The sequence below is a fragment of the Botrytis cinerea genome, chromosome 1, assembly GCF_000143535.2.
Source record: "Botrytis cinerea B05.10 chromosome 1, complete sequence".
NCBI lineage: Eukaryota > Fungi > Ascomycota > Leotiomycetes > Helotiales > Sclerotiniaceae > Botrytis > Botrytis cinerea.
In genome coordinates, this window is record NC_037310.1 from 4060940 (window position 1) to 4074847 (window position 13908).

The following is a 13908-nucleotide window of genomic DNA, read 5'->3' on the forward strand; positions in this document are numbered from 1 at the left end:
GGCTTAAAAACCATACCTACTCTCCATTAATTGATCAACCTATAGTCGCTGGTACTCCACATACCTATACATATTATTCTATTTGATACCCAGGCTATACCCATCAACATACTGTAGCTTCAAAAACCACACAATCAACCTTCAATATCGAAATCATAATGGCAGTCCAAGATCAAGAGCCAATTGCCATCATCGGCATGGCATGTCGTTTTCCAGGCGGCTCCAACTCCCCCTCCAAACTCTGGGATCTGATCAAATCCCCACGCAACCTCTCTAAGCGAGTCCCGGACGAACGTTTTAACTCTGAAGCCTTCTTCCACACCAATGGCTCTTACCACGGCGCCACGGACTCGCGAGAAGCTTATTTTCTAGAAGAAGATGTGGCACTATTCGATAATGCGTTTTTCAATATCCAGCCGGGTGAAGCGGAAGCTGTTGATCCGCAACAACGTCTACTGATGGAAACAGTTTATGATTCACTGTACATTGATTTTACCACCGTGTTTTGGTAATTGGAGTATCACTACTGACTTTTGATCTTTGTAGGTGTGCTGGTGGACAAACCATTGAGGGCCTCCGTGGCTCCAACACCGGTATATACGTCGGAATGATGTGCGATGACTGGGCCCAAGCTATTAATCGAGACTGGGAGTCTACCATGACTTATGCTGCTACTGGTCAAAGTCGTGCCATTGTTTCAAATCGCTTGTCGTATTTCTTTGACTGGCATGGTCCGAGTATGACAGTCGATACGGCTTGCTCCTCCTCACTGGTCGCTGTTCATCAAGGTGTAACATCACTCCGCAACGGCGAGTGCCCAGTCGTAATTGCCGCTGGCGTCAACTTGATACTCGGTCCTGGTGAGTAATACTGCCACCACCTCCGCCGATTGTTTGATGACTGACCTATTCTCCCCCTCTAGGTATGTGGATCGCGGAGAGCAAGCTTCATATGCTCTCACCGACGGGGACAAGCAAGATGTGGGATGAATCGGCTGACGGGTATGCCCGAGGTGAGGGTATCGCGTCTGTGGTCATGAAGAGGCTTAGCGATGCTTTAAGAGATGGGGACCCCATCGAGTGTGTGATTCGGGGAACTGGTGGTGAGTACCTCCATGTTTCACCGAAGCCCCTCAAGTATCTTTACAAACAAGCATAAGAACGCTTGCTCACTGATATTACTGTGATTTCTAGTAAACCAAGACGGCAAGACTCCTGGCTTGACCATGCCCAATGGCAAGGCGCAAGCGGACCTTATCCGTGATACATATCAACGTGCAGGTCTTGATATTCACGACCCTCGAGATCGCCCACAATTTTTCCACGCCCATGGAACGGGAACACAAGCAGGTGATCCTCAAGAGTCCCAAGCAATTGATTCAGCGTTCTTTTCCGGACCCGACAAAAAATTGGAAACCATGGCCGTGGGCTCCATCAAGACGATTATCGGGTACGAGAATTCTCCTCCACACGACAACTACTCGAAGTTAACCCGTAACTAACAATTATTCACAGACACACTGAAGGAACCGCTGGTCTGGCCAGCTTGATTGGCAGTGTGATGGCAATAAAGCACGGTGTATTCCCCCCCAATCTACATTTTCAAAATTTGAGCCCCAAAGTCGCTCCTTTCTATAATCATCTTCACATCCCAACAACTGCTACCCCTTGGCCAGAATTGCCTTCTGGCGTGCCACGTAGAATCAGTTGTAACAGTTTTGGATTTGGCGGCTTGAATGCTCATGCCATCATCGAATCCTACGAATCATCAACAGAATCCACACTGATAGAGCAAGAAGCCACTCTAGCCAGCGTATTCACTCCATTGACCATCTCTGCCGCTTCTGCATCTGCGTTGAAGGCCACACTTTCCGACATCCGATCTTACCTGGAAAAATCTCCAGATGTCAACATGCACGACTTGGCTCATACTTTGCAAAGTCGGCGATCGACCTTGGCTTATCGTAAGGATATCATGTATAGTAGCCGCGAGGATGCCATAACGAAAATTGATTCGTTGTTGAGCGACGATGCTAATGCAGCAGCCAATGGCTTGACCTCCCGCTATACTGATCATCCAAATGCTCGTATCTTGGGCATATTCACTGGTCAAGGTGCACAGTGGCCTCGCATGGGTGCAAAGCTCATTGAGAAATCCCCATTTGCCGCAAGACGCATGGAGGAGCTCGACCTCGCACTGTCTCGTCTTCCGGAAAACGACAGACCTAGCTGGACGTTGCAAAATGAGTTGCTCGCCGGGGCTGAGAAGTCTCGCCTCTCAGAGGCTACAATTGCACAACCTCTATGTACGGCGGTCCAAATAATACTCATCGATTTATTGAAGGAGGCTGGTATAAAGTTCAGTGGTGTCGTAGGCCATTCATCTGGTGAGATCGGCGCCGCATATGCTGCTGGTTTCCTCTCAGCACCCCATGCACTGTATATTGCTTACTATCGTGGCTTTTACGCCCACTTCGCTGGCTCTGAAAGCAACGTTCCTGGTGCGATGATTGCGGTGGGCACCTCGTATGAGGACGCGCTGGACTTTTGCGAGCTGGATGATTTCGTCGGCCGCATTCAAGTGGCTGCACGCAACTCTGCGACCAGCATCACGCTCTCCGGTGATAAGGACGCAGTGCAAGAGGCCGAGGAGATTTTTAAGGATGAGGGCAAATTTGCTCGAGCATTGAAGGTCGACAAAGCCTACCATTCTTTCCATATGCTTCCGTGCATCGCCTCTTATTTGGCGGCTCTAGCCAAGTGTGAGATCACGGTTCAGGAGGGAAATGGCATCCAATGGTATTCCAGCGTAAGGAACGGGCGAGTCATGAGCAAAGACGACATCTCCACACACAACTACTGGGTGGAAAATATGGTCAATACGGTTCTTTTTGAGCCCGCTGTAGAGGCTGCCGCCTCTAACGGGGATCCTTTCGACATTTGTATCGAGGTTGGCCCTCACCCGGCACTGAAAGGGCCTTGCCTGGATACTTTGAAAGCGGCCACTGGAAAAGTCGTCCCATACACTGGTTTACTAGGTCGTGGCAAAGACGACCGGGTCGAGTTAGCTCTGGCTCTCGGCTCCATTTGGAGACAGCTGGGTGCTTCGTCAGTCAATTTTGATACCTTCGAATCCAGCGTCTCAGGTCAGTTCCTGCCAAAGCGTACATTGTCTGGACTACCAACTTATCCCTTTGACCATTCACGTCGCTTTTACTCATTGACACGCTTCTCTGGGAGCTTCATTTACGCACAGGACGCACCACACCCGCTCCTGGGTCGACGTTCCGTGGAAATAGAGACGGACCATCAGATATCATGGCGCCAGCTGTTGAAGCCAAATGAGATCAGTTGGATTCAAGGACATCAATTGCAAGGCCAGGCCGTATTTCCGGCCATGGGTTTCGTAGCCATGGCTATCGAAGCCGCCAAAACCGTGACCGGTGTTGATCGTGAATTAGGGTTGCTGACTCTTGAAAATGTGATCATTTCGCGTGCTTTGACATTCAGTAGCGATGATGCTGGTATAGAGTGCAGGATCACGATGACAATTACAAGCAACACTAAGGATGAGTTTCGTGGTCAGATCGCTTGTTATTCTGGAGTACCTTACGGAAGTGGCGCTCCTCTCGTCTTGAACTTTTCCACGGATGTAACGGTTGCGTTCCACACCCCAATGCCAAATACTCTGCCTGCATCGCGTTTGGATGAGATCAACTTGGGTTATGCAGATGAGAAGCGCCTGTACGCGCAATTCACGTCTCTTGGCTACAATTATAGTACACCTTTCACCGGTATCCGTAGCATCTCCCGCAAGATGAACTTTGCAACAGGTGAGATTGAGGACGAAGCGGGGGATGATTGGGAAGATCAGCTGCTTCTACATCCTGGATTCTTAGATTCTGCGATCCAGACCGGCTTTGCTGCATATGCACATCCGTTTGACAACCGTCTTTGGGCTCTTCATATCCCAACCGACGTACGTTCCATTGTCATCAACCCATACTTCCTCGCATCAAGATCGGAAAGCCGCAACCGAAGTTATACATATCAAACTGCGACTCGTACGACTCCTGAAGCACCTATGGTGGTTGATATGTCGATATTTTCTGGGTTGGGCGAGCAGACCCTGCAACATCCCTTCATTCAGTTCGAGTCTGTCGGTGTGAAACCTTTTGCCCAAGCTACTGCACGCGACGATGCGGTGATCTTCTCCAGAATGCAGTACCGACTGGCAGAACCGGATTCAAGCGTAGCTCTTGAAAATATCGGCGAAGTCTGGACTGAACAGGATTTACCGGCTTTGCTAGCGGCCGAGCGATTGAGCTTCTTCCATATGCGTCGATTAAGTGAAATCACAACCGAATTCGAGTTCCTTGAAAGTTCGTCGCCTTACAGGAACTTATTGGATAATGCAATGCGCCTTGTGAAGCTTGTAGTAGCGGGAAACCACCCCCATGTGCCTCGAGAAGCGTCAGCTGATTTGATTGGCGAAATCAACTCTCTAACGAGTATATACCGTAACCATCCATTCGTCAAACTTGCAGAAGTGGCGGGTAAACACCTGGAGGATGAGATTAGGAGCGGGGGAAGCATCCTGGAGCACATGACCAAGGACAATCTGCTTCACAAGTTCCAAAGCAAGTTAGCCCTGATTGCTCACAAATCTATGGCTGCGATCGTGTCTCAGATTGCCTATCGCTACCCGCGAATGAACATTCTCGAAATCGGCGCTGGTTCTGGTGAGGCAACTCAATATGTGCTCTCAGAGCTGGACGGTGCTTTCGAAACTTACGCTTACACGAACGTCTCTGATGAACTGTTTGCCAAGGCTCAGAGACGCTTCGATATATACAATGATCGAATGTTATTCTCGAAGTTCGACATTGATCAACCGGCTATCGGGCAAGGGTTTCAGGAAGAATCTTTCGATCTTGTGTTGGCAGCTGGATCGCTGTCTATGACAGCCAATCCAGATGATATGATGGCCAATGTCAGACGTCTCCTTAAACCCGGTGGGTTCTTAGTCGTGGGAGACTATGCAAATAATGATCTTATGACGCTTAATCTCGCTATGGGTAGTTTGCCGGATTGGTACAACGGGCTGGAGAATGACCCAAGTCGAAGTTACGGACCCTGTCTCACGCTTGACCAATGGACTGCGCTCACAAGCAAGCATGGTTTTGCAGGTCTCGATGCGGTACCCTTTTCAAACAAAGTTCAGCCTTACTCAGTCTTTTTCTGTCAGGCTGTTGATAATCGCATCCTCAGCCTTCGAGAACCTCTAAATGAGGTCTACAACGAATCTCAAAACGGTAGTGAAAACGAGTCAGAAGTTTCTGCACCAACTGATGGCCGTGCCCAGTTGATTTTGGTTGGAGGCCGTAAAGCTGCGACGGCTAAACTTGTAAGCGAAGCATCAGCTCTGCTTAGTACTCGCTACAAAAGCATTACTCGGGTTGCATCTCTGGAGATTCTCCATGCTGACGGCATCACACCTGGAACTACTGTTCTCTCCCTGACCGAACTTGACGAACAATATCTGGAAGCCCGTAGTGAAGTCAAGCTGGAAGCTCTCAAGACCGTCTGGCGTAATGCCCGCACGATCCTCCATGTCACCAATGGTGCTCGAAACAGCAGTCCATACTCCGGAATGGTGTTGGGTGTTTCCCGCGTGGTTCGATTTGAACACCCCAACATCAACCTACAGATCTTAGACTTCGACTCTACCACTAAGCCGACAGCAAAGATCATTGCCGAATCTTTGGCACGCCTCGAGCTCGGACGAAAATGGGTGACGGAGGACGCGGCGGAAGACTTGCACTGGAGTCTTGAGCCTGAACTCTACTATGTCAACGGCAAACAGCTAATTCCGCGATGCTTGCCATTCAAAGAGGGCAACGAGAGATACAACACCTACCGCCGTCCCATTCCTGTCGTTGTGGATCCAAGCGAGGTGAGTGTAGTCCTTGAGCCAAGTCAAGGTGAACAAACATTCGAGCTGGGTACTGTATCACCTCTTCGTGTCTTGCCAATCGTTCAATCTACCAAGAGCTGCACCCTACAGACCAAATACTCCCTGATGGGTGCCATCAAAATGAATGAGGCTGCATGGTTGAGTCTATTGCAAGGAACCGATAAAGAGACGGGCCATGAGCTTATTGCTCTTATCGACAATGCAGCCGAATCTCGAGTGGTTGTGCCGGCAGAATGGACAGTCCGTACTCCTGATGATACAAGTGGTTCTGGGCTCCTCGCCACCGTTGCGGCCTATCTTGTCGCCAAAAGTATTCTCGACAGTGCACCCAGTTTTGGCAGCATCATTGTTCACGAAGCCAACACTTTGTTAAGACATGCATTGACACGACAAGCGGCCGTAGAGGGCGTGCAGATTTTGTTCACCACTACAAAACAACAATCGACCGACAAGGATAGCTCCATCATGATGGTACATCCAAATCTACCTTTCAGTGTTCTCCAACGCCTTGTACCACGTCAAACGTCATTTTTCGTGAATATGGCTGGTGTTAACTGCACGAGTGCTGAACTCCTCAAACGTTCTTTGCCAAACGATACAATGATCCGTCTGGAATCCGATTTTATCCGCCCACAGCCAAGCGTGAAATCTGAACACGTGACATCGGACGTCATCCAGAAAATTGGCCAAGATATTAAGGAAGCCATTCACAGAGTGACAATCTCTGCTCAACGAGGTCGCAAATCTAAGCCTACTACTATTGTAGCAGCAATTCACGGTAGTAAAAGTCAAGACGAGATCTCTTTGCAGAATATCCAAAACTCTCGTGTTGCATATGCTGCTCTCAATATCGTGAATTGGCAAACATCTTCAGTTCAAGCCCTTCAGCGCCCAATCGATCATGGACTGATTTTCCGTGATCATGTCACATATCTCCTCTTCGGTCTGGCTGGCGAACTTGGTCAATCCTTGTGTTCCTGGATGGTCTTGCATGGTGCACGTCATGTATTGATTGCGAGTCGGAACCCTAAGGTAGACTCTCAATTCATCAATACCTTAGCTGATGAGTATGGTGCAAATGTTAGGGTCATGTCGGTTGATTTGACACAACGTGCTTCATTAAACGCCTGTTACAAGGTCATCACCGCTGAGATGCCTCCTGTGGCTGGTGTTACACATGGAGCTTTGGTCCTTGCCGACTCTCTTTTTGACGACATGACATTCGATGACTTTGATCGTACAGCTAAGCCCAAGGTTGACGGTACTTTGCTCTTGGACGAGCTGTTCTACGATGCACCACTGGACTTCTTCATTCTATTCACCTCCGCCGTGGGAGTGTCTGGAAATACGGGTCAGTCTGCCTATATCATGGCCAACAACTTCATGACCTCGTTAGCCGCCCAGCGACGAGATGTTCGTGGAGTAGCCGGCTCCGATCTGGCACTTGCCGCTATGGCTGGCTTAGGTCGCTTCGAACGCAGTGAGTATCTGGACAAGGATCACTTTGCCAAGATGGGCTACCGCGACAGCTCCGAGCAAGATTTCCATCGACTCTTCGCTGAGGCCGTCCTTGCCGGTCGACCTGAGAACGCGAGTCAAGGATGTTCTCAAGTCGCCAGTGGTCTGCAACCCGTCCGCAAGACGCCCAAATTGCAAGCACAACTGCGTGAAGATCCCAAGTTCAGTCATTACATATTGCCCGATGCCTCCGCTCTGGACCGCCAAGGTAAGGGATCTCAGGGCGGCAAGACCGCTCGTGCACGAGTGCGATTAGCAACGGTCAAGACTCGTAGACAAGCGCGTGCTGCAGTTAAAGAGGCTTTTGTGGACCGACTCAAGCGTGCTCTCATGATCCCGCAAGACGAGGCTCTCAACGAAGAGCTGACTTTCGTTGAACAGGGCGTGGATTCTATTACGGCCGTGGAGATTCGAACGTGGTTCTTGGCTGAGATTGAGGTCGATTTGCCCGTGCTTCAGATCCTGGGTGCAGGGACCACTGTCCAAACTGTGGTTGACAAGGTTATGGACAAGATTCCTGCCATTATTGTGGATTGGGAGAAGTTGATCAACGACGACGATGACCCCGTCGCAGTCAGTGTTACAAATCTTGTTCCACCCGCCCCAGTAGCAGCAACCGTGGTCGAAAAAAGCGACGAATTTCCCCCGAAACGCACTGGGGGAACCAACGTTACAGCGTCAACCGTTGACACCGGAACCCATACACCTGCAGTATCTGATTCAACTTGCAATACTAGTCAGGATGGCTTGTCTGAAGCAGATAACAAGGTCGAGAGAAAAGAGACGAAGAAACACCATGAGGCGACAAAAGTGCAAGATGTTCTTGTTGAACGACAACGTGAGCAAGCCATCGTCGAATCCGCCACGGATCACACCGAGCAAATGACATATGGGCAAAGGCGGATGTGGTATCTGACACACTTCATCGATGATCCGACTACGTTGAATTTTGCCTATATCGCCAAGCTTAATGGCCATCTGCAAGCCGACCATCTCGCTCGGGCCGTGGAGTCGGTGGCCCAACGACATGAATCACTTCGTACACGATTTTTCTGGTCCGATGATGGTGCTAGTACCCCCATGCAGAGCATCTTGTCTAAACCGCTCGTGCGCCTGGAGATGGCACGTATCCCTAAGGAGTTAGCACTCGAGGCTGCAGAAGCAGAACTGAATGCCATGCGCAACTTCGAATGGGACCTGGGAGGCTGGGTACCCGTGCGACTTCGACTACTCACTATCTCGGACACGGAACATTACCTTCTCATGGGATCCCACCATATCACCCTGGATGGTCACAGCTTCACCATCATGATGATGGACATTGAAGAAGCTTATCTGTCGCCGGGACAGCAAATTCCTGCACTCCCTCAATCCTCACAAGCACGTGCCTTTTCCGAGCAAACGCGCCTGGCATATGAAAGTGGCGGTTTTGCTAAGGCATTGGATTTTTATCGCCGCATTTTACCTCCGCAAGACTTTTTGCACCCCATAGAGCTGTTTCCTTTTGCTCGCACCCAGGTTCGTCCCCCTCAGACTTGGCAGTCTCATGTCGTCCAGCGGGTTCTTGATCCCTCTATTGTGACGGCACTGAACCAGATCGCCCGCAAACGCCACAGCACATCATTCCATGCCTACCTCGCCTCATATCAGGCAATGCTGTTCCGATTACTACCATCCAATACAACCGACAAATTGTTTATCGGCATGGCTGATGCCAATCGCTTGGATAGCAAATTCTTACGAAGTATTGGGAACTTCTTGAATATCCTTCCATTGCGGTTTGACCGCGCAACACGCCAGTCGTTTGGTGATGCCATCGAATTTGCCAGGGCAAAGACACACACTGCCTTGGAGCATTCTGCTTTGCCCTTCGAGCTATTGCTGGATGAGCTCTCAGTTCCACGGTCGAACAGGTGGACACCGATCTTCCAGGTATTTATTGACTATCGCCTTATTCCAAGTCAGCAAGGGGCTAAACAGCGAGAGTGGGCTGGGTGCGATGTGAGTGAGGAAACGTGGCACACAGCAAGAAGTGGGTTTGATGTGGTCTTGGAGATCAAGGAGGACCAGAACGAGACGACACTAAAATTTCATGTACAGAAGGACCTTTATGATGAAGCTGCTGCAGAGCTGTTGCTGAACAGTTATATCAATGTACTTCGTCAGGTCACGGAGCAGGGGGTAAGGACAGATTTAACGAAATTGAACAAGTGGGACGACAAAGACGTGCAGAAGGCTCTCACCATCAGCAGAGGTAAGTAAACTCGATTTATCCATGAATCAGGTTTGTAAATGTACGATCTAATGTTTCCATAGGCCCTACAATGAAACAAGAATGGCCGGCTACAGTTGCGCATCAGATTGCACAGGTCATTCAACGCCATCCCAATGCTCCTGCCCTAAAGGACGGCTATGGGGCCAATCTTACTTACGCAGCCATGAATCAAAGGGTAGAGGGGATTGTTAGTGTCCTCCGTGCACAACTCACAGCAACAACCAAGCAAGAGGATCAAATTGTTGGTGTGTTCCAGACCCCGAGCGCAGACTTTGTCTGCTCTCTACTGGCGATTCATCGAGTCGGAGCTGTCTATCTGCCTCTAGATCCGCGCAATGGAATGAGCCGCTTAGCAAGTGCCGTGAAGGCTGCCCAACACATTGCAATCCTTACGGACAAGGAGTTTGTGACACAGACGAACGAGCTGGACCTCGCCCAGGGGACTGTCATCCTCAATGTTGCGGACATCAAATCTAATCCAGTCGCTAACGAAAGCACTCTCTCAGTCGGACCTAGGGACGTGGCATACATGATCTTCACTAGTGGATCTACCGGCGAGCCTAAAGGTATTGTCGTTCGACACGAAAACTTGCGGGTCAATCTGGAAGGCTTTCATCGGGCTTGGAACATAGAAGATCTCGGTAAGGTCATGTTGCAAAATGCCGCCTTCAGCTTCGATGCATCGCTGTTGCAAGTCTTTGCTCCTTTGACAACCGGTGGCTGTCTCGTTGTAGCCCCAGCCGATGCTCGTGGTGATCCCCACGAAATCACCAACCTGATGTTGGAACACGGCGTCACAATGACCCAAGCCACGCCTTCAGAATACGAGACCTGGTTCCGATTTGCACCCGAAAATGTACGTCGCTGTACGGCGTGGAAGGCTGCCTGGTTTGGAGGTGAGCGGGCACCACCAGGGCTTCTCCATCTCTTCCGTGAGGCATGCAAAGTGCTCCCGAATCTGCAAGTATACACAAGCTATGGCCCAACCGAAGGCACTATTTCAGCCATGAAGGGCAAATTAGAGATTGAGGACCCCGCCGTCGCTGTCCCAGTCCCCGGCTTCGTATTGCCCAACTACGCAGCATACATCGTCGACGAAGCTCTGCAGCCAGTACCTATCGGCGTCTCTGGCGAGATTATGATTGGTGGTAACAGCATTGGCTCCAATGAATATTGGCACCGTCCCGATCTGACCGCATTAGCTTTTCTACCAGACCCGTTTGCAGCCAAGGCAGACGACGGGGCACGCATGTATCGCACGGGTGATCTTGGACAATTCGATCAACAGGGCCGGCTGGCTATCAAAGGCCGCATTTCTGGTGACACCCAGATCAAAATACGGGGATTCCGAATTGAACTAGCCGAAATCGAGGGTGTCATAATCAAGGAGGGAGCTGGTTTTGTTACCAACGCCGTGGTAACGCTTCGTGGCACCGATGCGAGTGCTTTCCTGGCTGCACACATAACGATTGATGCCAGCAAGACTACTGATCCACAACAGGCTGGTGTTGTTCTGAACAACCTACGTGCCGCTCTGACTCTTTGTCTCCCATTGTACATGTGCCCGTCCACTATAGTAGTACTTGAAGAGATGCCATTAACTGCACACTCCAAAGTCGATCGAAGAGCTGTACAGGTATTGTCATTACCAGAGCTTGCCGAGAGCGATTCTGATGCTATCATCGCACCGGATCTGACATGGACAGAGCGTCGCCTGGCTATTCTGTGGGCCACGCTACTACCGCCACAGAGTTTATTGTTGACACAACAATCCAGCTTTTTCTTGGCTGGTGGCAACTCTCTGCTACTAGTGCAGCTTCAAGCTGCCATCACGGTTGAATTTGGTGGCGCTCCACGCCTGAGCAAGCTGATGGCCGCAACGACACTTGCAAGCATGGCCGCAGAGCTCGATAATGGGCTCGACACTGCCAGTGACTGGGACAAGGAGATGGCCCTCGACTTGATTCATAACCAAACCATCACTGAACCCACGACACTGGTGAGAAGGAAAAGCCTTGCCCATGGTCTGAGCGTACTCGTCACAGGTGCCACTGGCCACATAGGACACCGCATCATTAACGAGCTTGCATCTAACAGCCGTGTCAGAAGGATCATCTGTCTGGTAAGGCCAATGGATGGACGAGACACTCTAAATCTCTTCCCCGACGTTGTTGCTCAAGACAAGCTACATTTTTTGACAAATAACCTTCCCACACTACCCACGGACGAAGAAATCTCTGATATCGACGTGGTGTTGCACTGTGCCGCCAACCGCACTTTCTGGGATAGTTACAGTGCAGCAAAGCCAATCAACGTCGATGCTGTCAAGGCACTCGCCCAACTCTGCCTTCGCAAGGGTGCCACCCTCCATGTTCTCAGCTCCGGCGCTGTAGCCGCTTACGAACAAGAAAGCACTGATGGCAATCCAGACACAAAGCTCCCGCGTCCAACCTCTGATGATGGCTACGTCTCATCAAAATGGGTTGCAGAGCGATACCTCGCCAGCGCCGCTCGTCTTGCTGGTCTGCAAGTGACTGTCCATCGACCACTCCAAACGCCTGCAGCATCAGAGCAATCCATCAACGGGCCAGCAATCGAAGCTGAGACGACCATTGTGAACTCCCTAATAGCCGCTATACCACAACTCGGGGTCCGACCCGACTTTGCGCATGTCGATGGCTGGATGGACCTCGCGCACCTCGATAATATTGTCACTTCCATCACTACCGCCGTCACCGATCCCGCTGCTGAATATTCGGACATGGGTCTCCATATCATCAATTACCCCGGTGAGATGCGCGTACGGATCAGTGCGCTCGCGGCTGGTACCAAGACGATGCTTGAGAGTGAGGTAATGAAGGATCTCCCCGTCGTTTCTGGGTTGCATTTTGTTGGCTTGGCTAAACGTAGTGGTTTATTTGATTTGGTTGTTACGGCACAGGAGATTACAGTCATTGATGATCAGGGACGGAAGATTGTATCGAGGCGGTAATTGAATTACTTGATTGCTTGTCTTTTCTTTCCAATTTGTTCTATTTCTATACAAGAAATTTTGCTGGAGTTAACTTGGGATAGAACCAATTCTACTAACGTAATTTATCAGCATGTAGCTCATATCATCATATAGCCCATCTCAAAATATATACAAAATTTGTCTATACGTAACCGTGCACTTTCTTTATCTATTAATATAATTTGATTTTTTTAAAAAAATATTATAATTATTTATATATATAATAAGAATTTCTAATCAATTCTTAGAAATCTAATTTTATATAATAGTATTATAGACCTCAGTGATTCAATTGCAGTATACTAGGGAACACTAAGCATTCAAGAAAAACCCTAGGCATATATATAATATTAATTATAAAATACTTTAAAAATATAGAATATAATTTTCAAGATAATAGATCCTAAAAAAGACAGAATATAATAAACAAGAAAGCTTTATTAAAATTAATAATATTCTAAAATATTAATTTCAAAACAAAAGAATAAATTAGAATATTAAAAATTACAAAATTAGTATTTTGTAATAAACAATTCAGGAATAATAACATTTCAAAAACGATTGATTATTCTAGTTATTTAAATAAAATGAAAATCTATATAAAGAAATGGATTTCATTATAATATAAAACTTTATATTCAAAAATAATTATTAATTTTATTATTATAATTACAAAAATTGTAATTAATTATAATCTTATTGAATTCCTATTTGAAATTTAATCTAAATCATTTCGAGAGATTTCTAAATACTTCTATATAACCCTAGAGGTAGCTCCCGTAATATAATCCCTTAAATTGTAAAATAAGAAAGTTAATTTCATATAATTTTTCAATCAAAATAATATGTCCCACTACTTATATAGTCCTTTAGTTATTCACTCGAGTATGCTTCCATCTTATATATAATATATATATATATTATATATATATATATTATATTTATATAATATAATATATATATATAATATAATATATATATTGTAAAAGAGTAGAAGGTGGTAATGGTCACACAAGAAAAGCCTTCGCATATATTAAGCATAGAGCAAGTGGCTATATATAGTAAAATGGGATGAATCACTATATCGCAATAGTAAGGTAAAAGAAACAATAGGAGTTGAGTAATT

The 13908-nt window shown here is 48.0% G+C and overlaps 1 protein-coding gene across 1 annotated transcript; it reads left to right on the plus strand.

Moving 5' to 3' along the window:
* The first annotated feature begins 50 nt into the window (after positions 1-50).
* Bcpks5 lies at positions 51-12916 on the plus strand. The gene is made up of 6 exons (XM_024690995.1): positions 51-481; positions 547-860; positions 923-1102; positions 1194-1449; positions 1515-9748; positions 9811-12916. Exons 1-6 carry the CDS (start codon positions 159-161, stop codon positions 12759-12761), a joined length of 12258 nt encoding a protein of 4085 aa, XP_024546765.1. The 5' UTR covers positions 51-158; the 3' UTR covers positions 12762-12916.
* The last annotated feature ends 992 nt before the right edge of the window (positions 12917-13908 follow it).

Bases quoted from the DNA above. Each gene is read 5' to 3' on its own strand.
- Bcpks5 (XM_024690995.1), top strand. From the start codon at position 159: ATGGCAGTCCAAGATCAAGAGCCAATTGCCATCATCGGCATGGCATGT. The intron at 482-546 runs GTACATTGATTT...TGATCTTTGTAG, and splicing joins GAAACAGTTTATGATTCACT to GTGTGCTGGTGGACAAACCA. The intron at 1,450-1,514 runs GTACGAGAATTC...AATTATTCACAG, and splicing joins TCCATCAAGACGATTATCGG to ACACACTGAAGGAACCGCTG.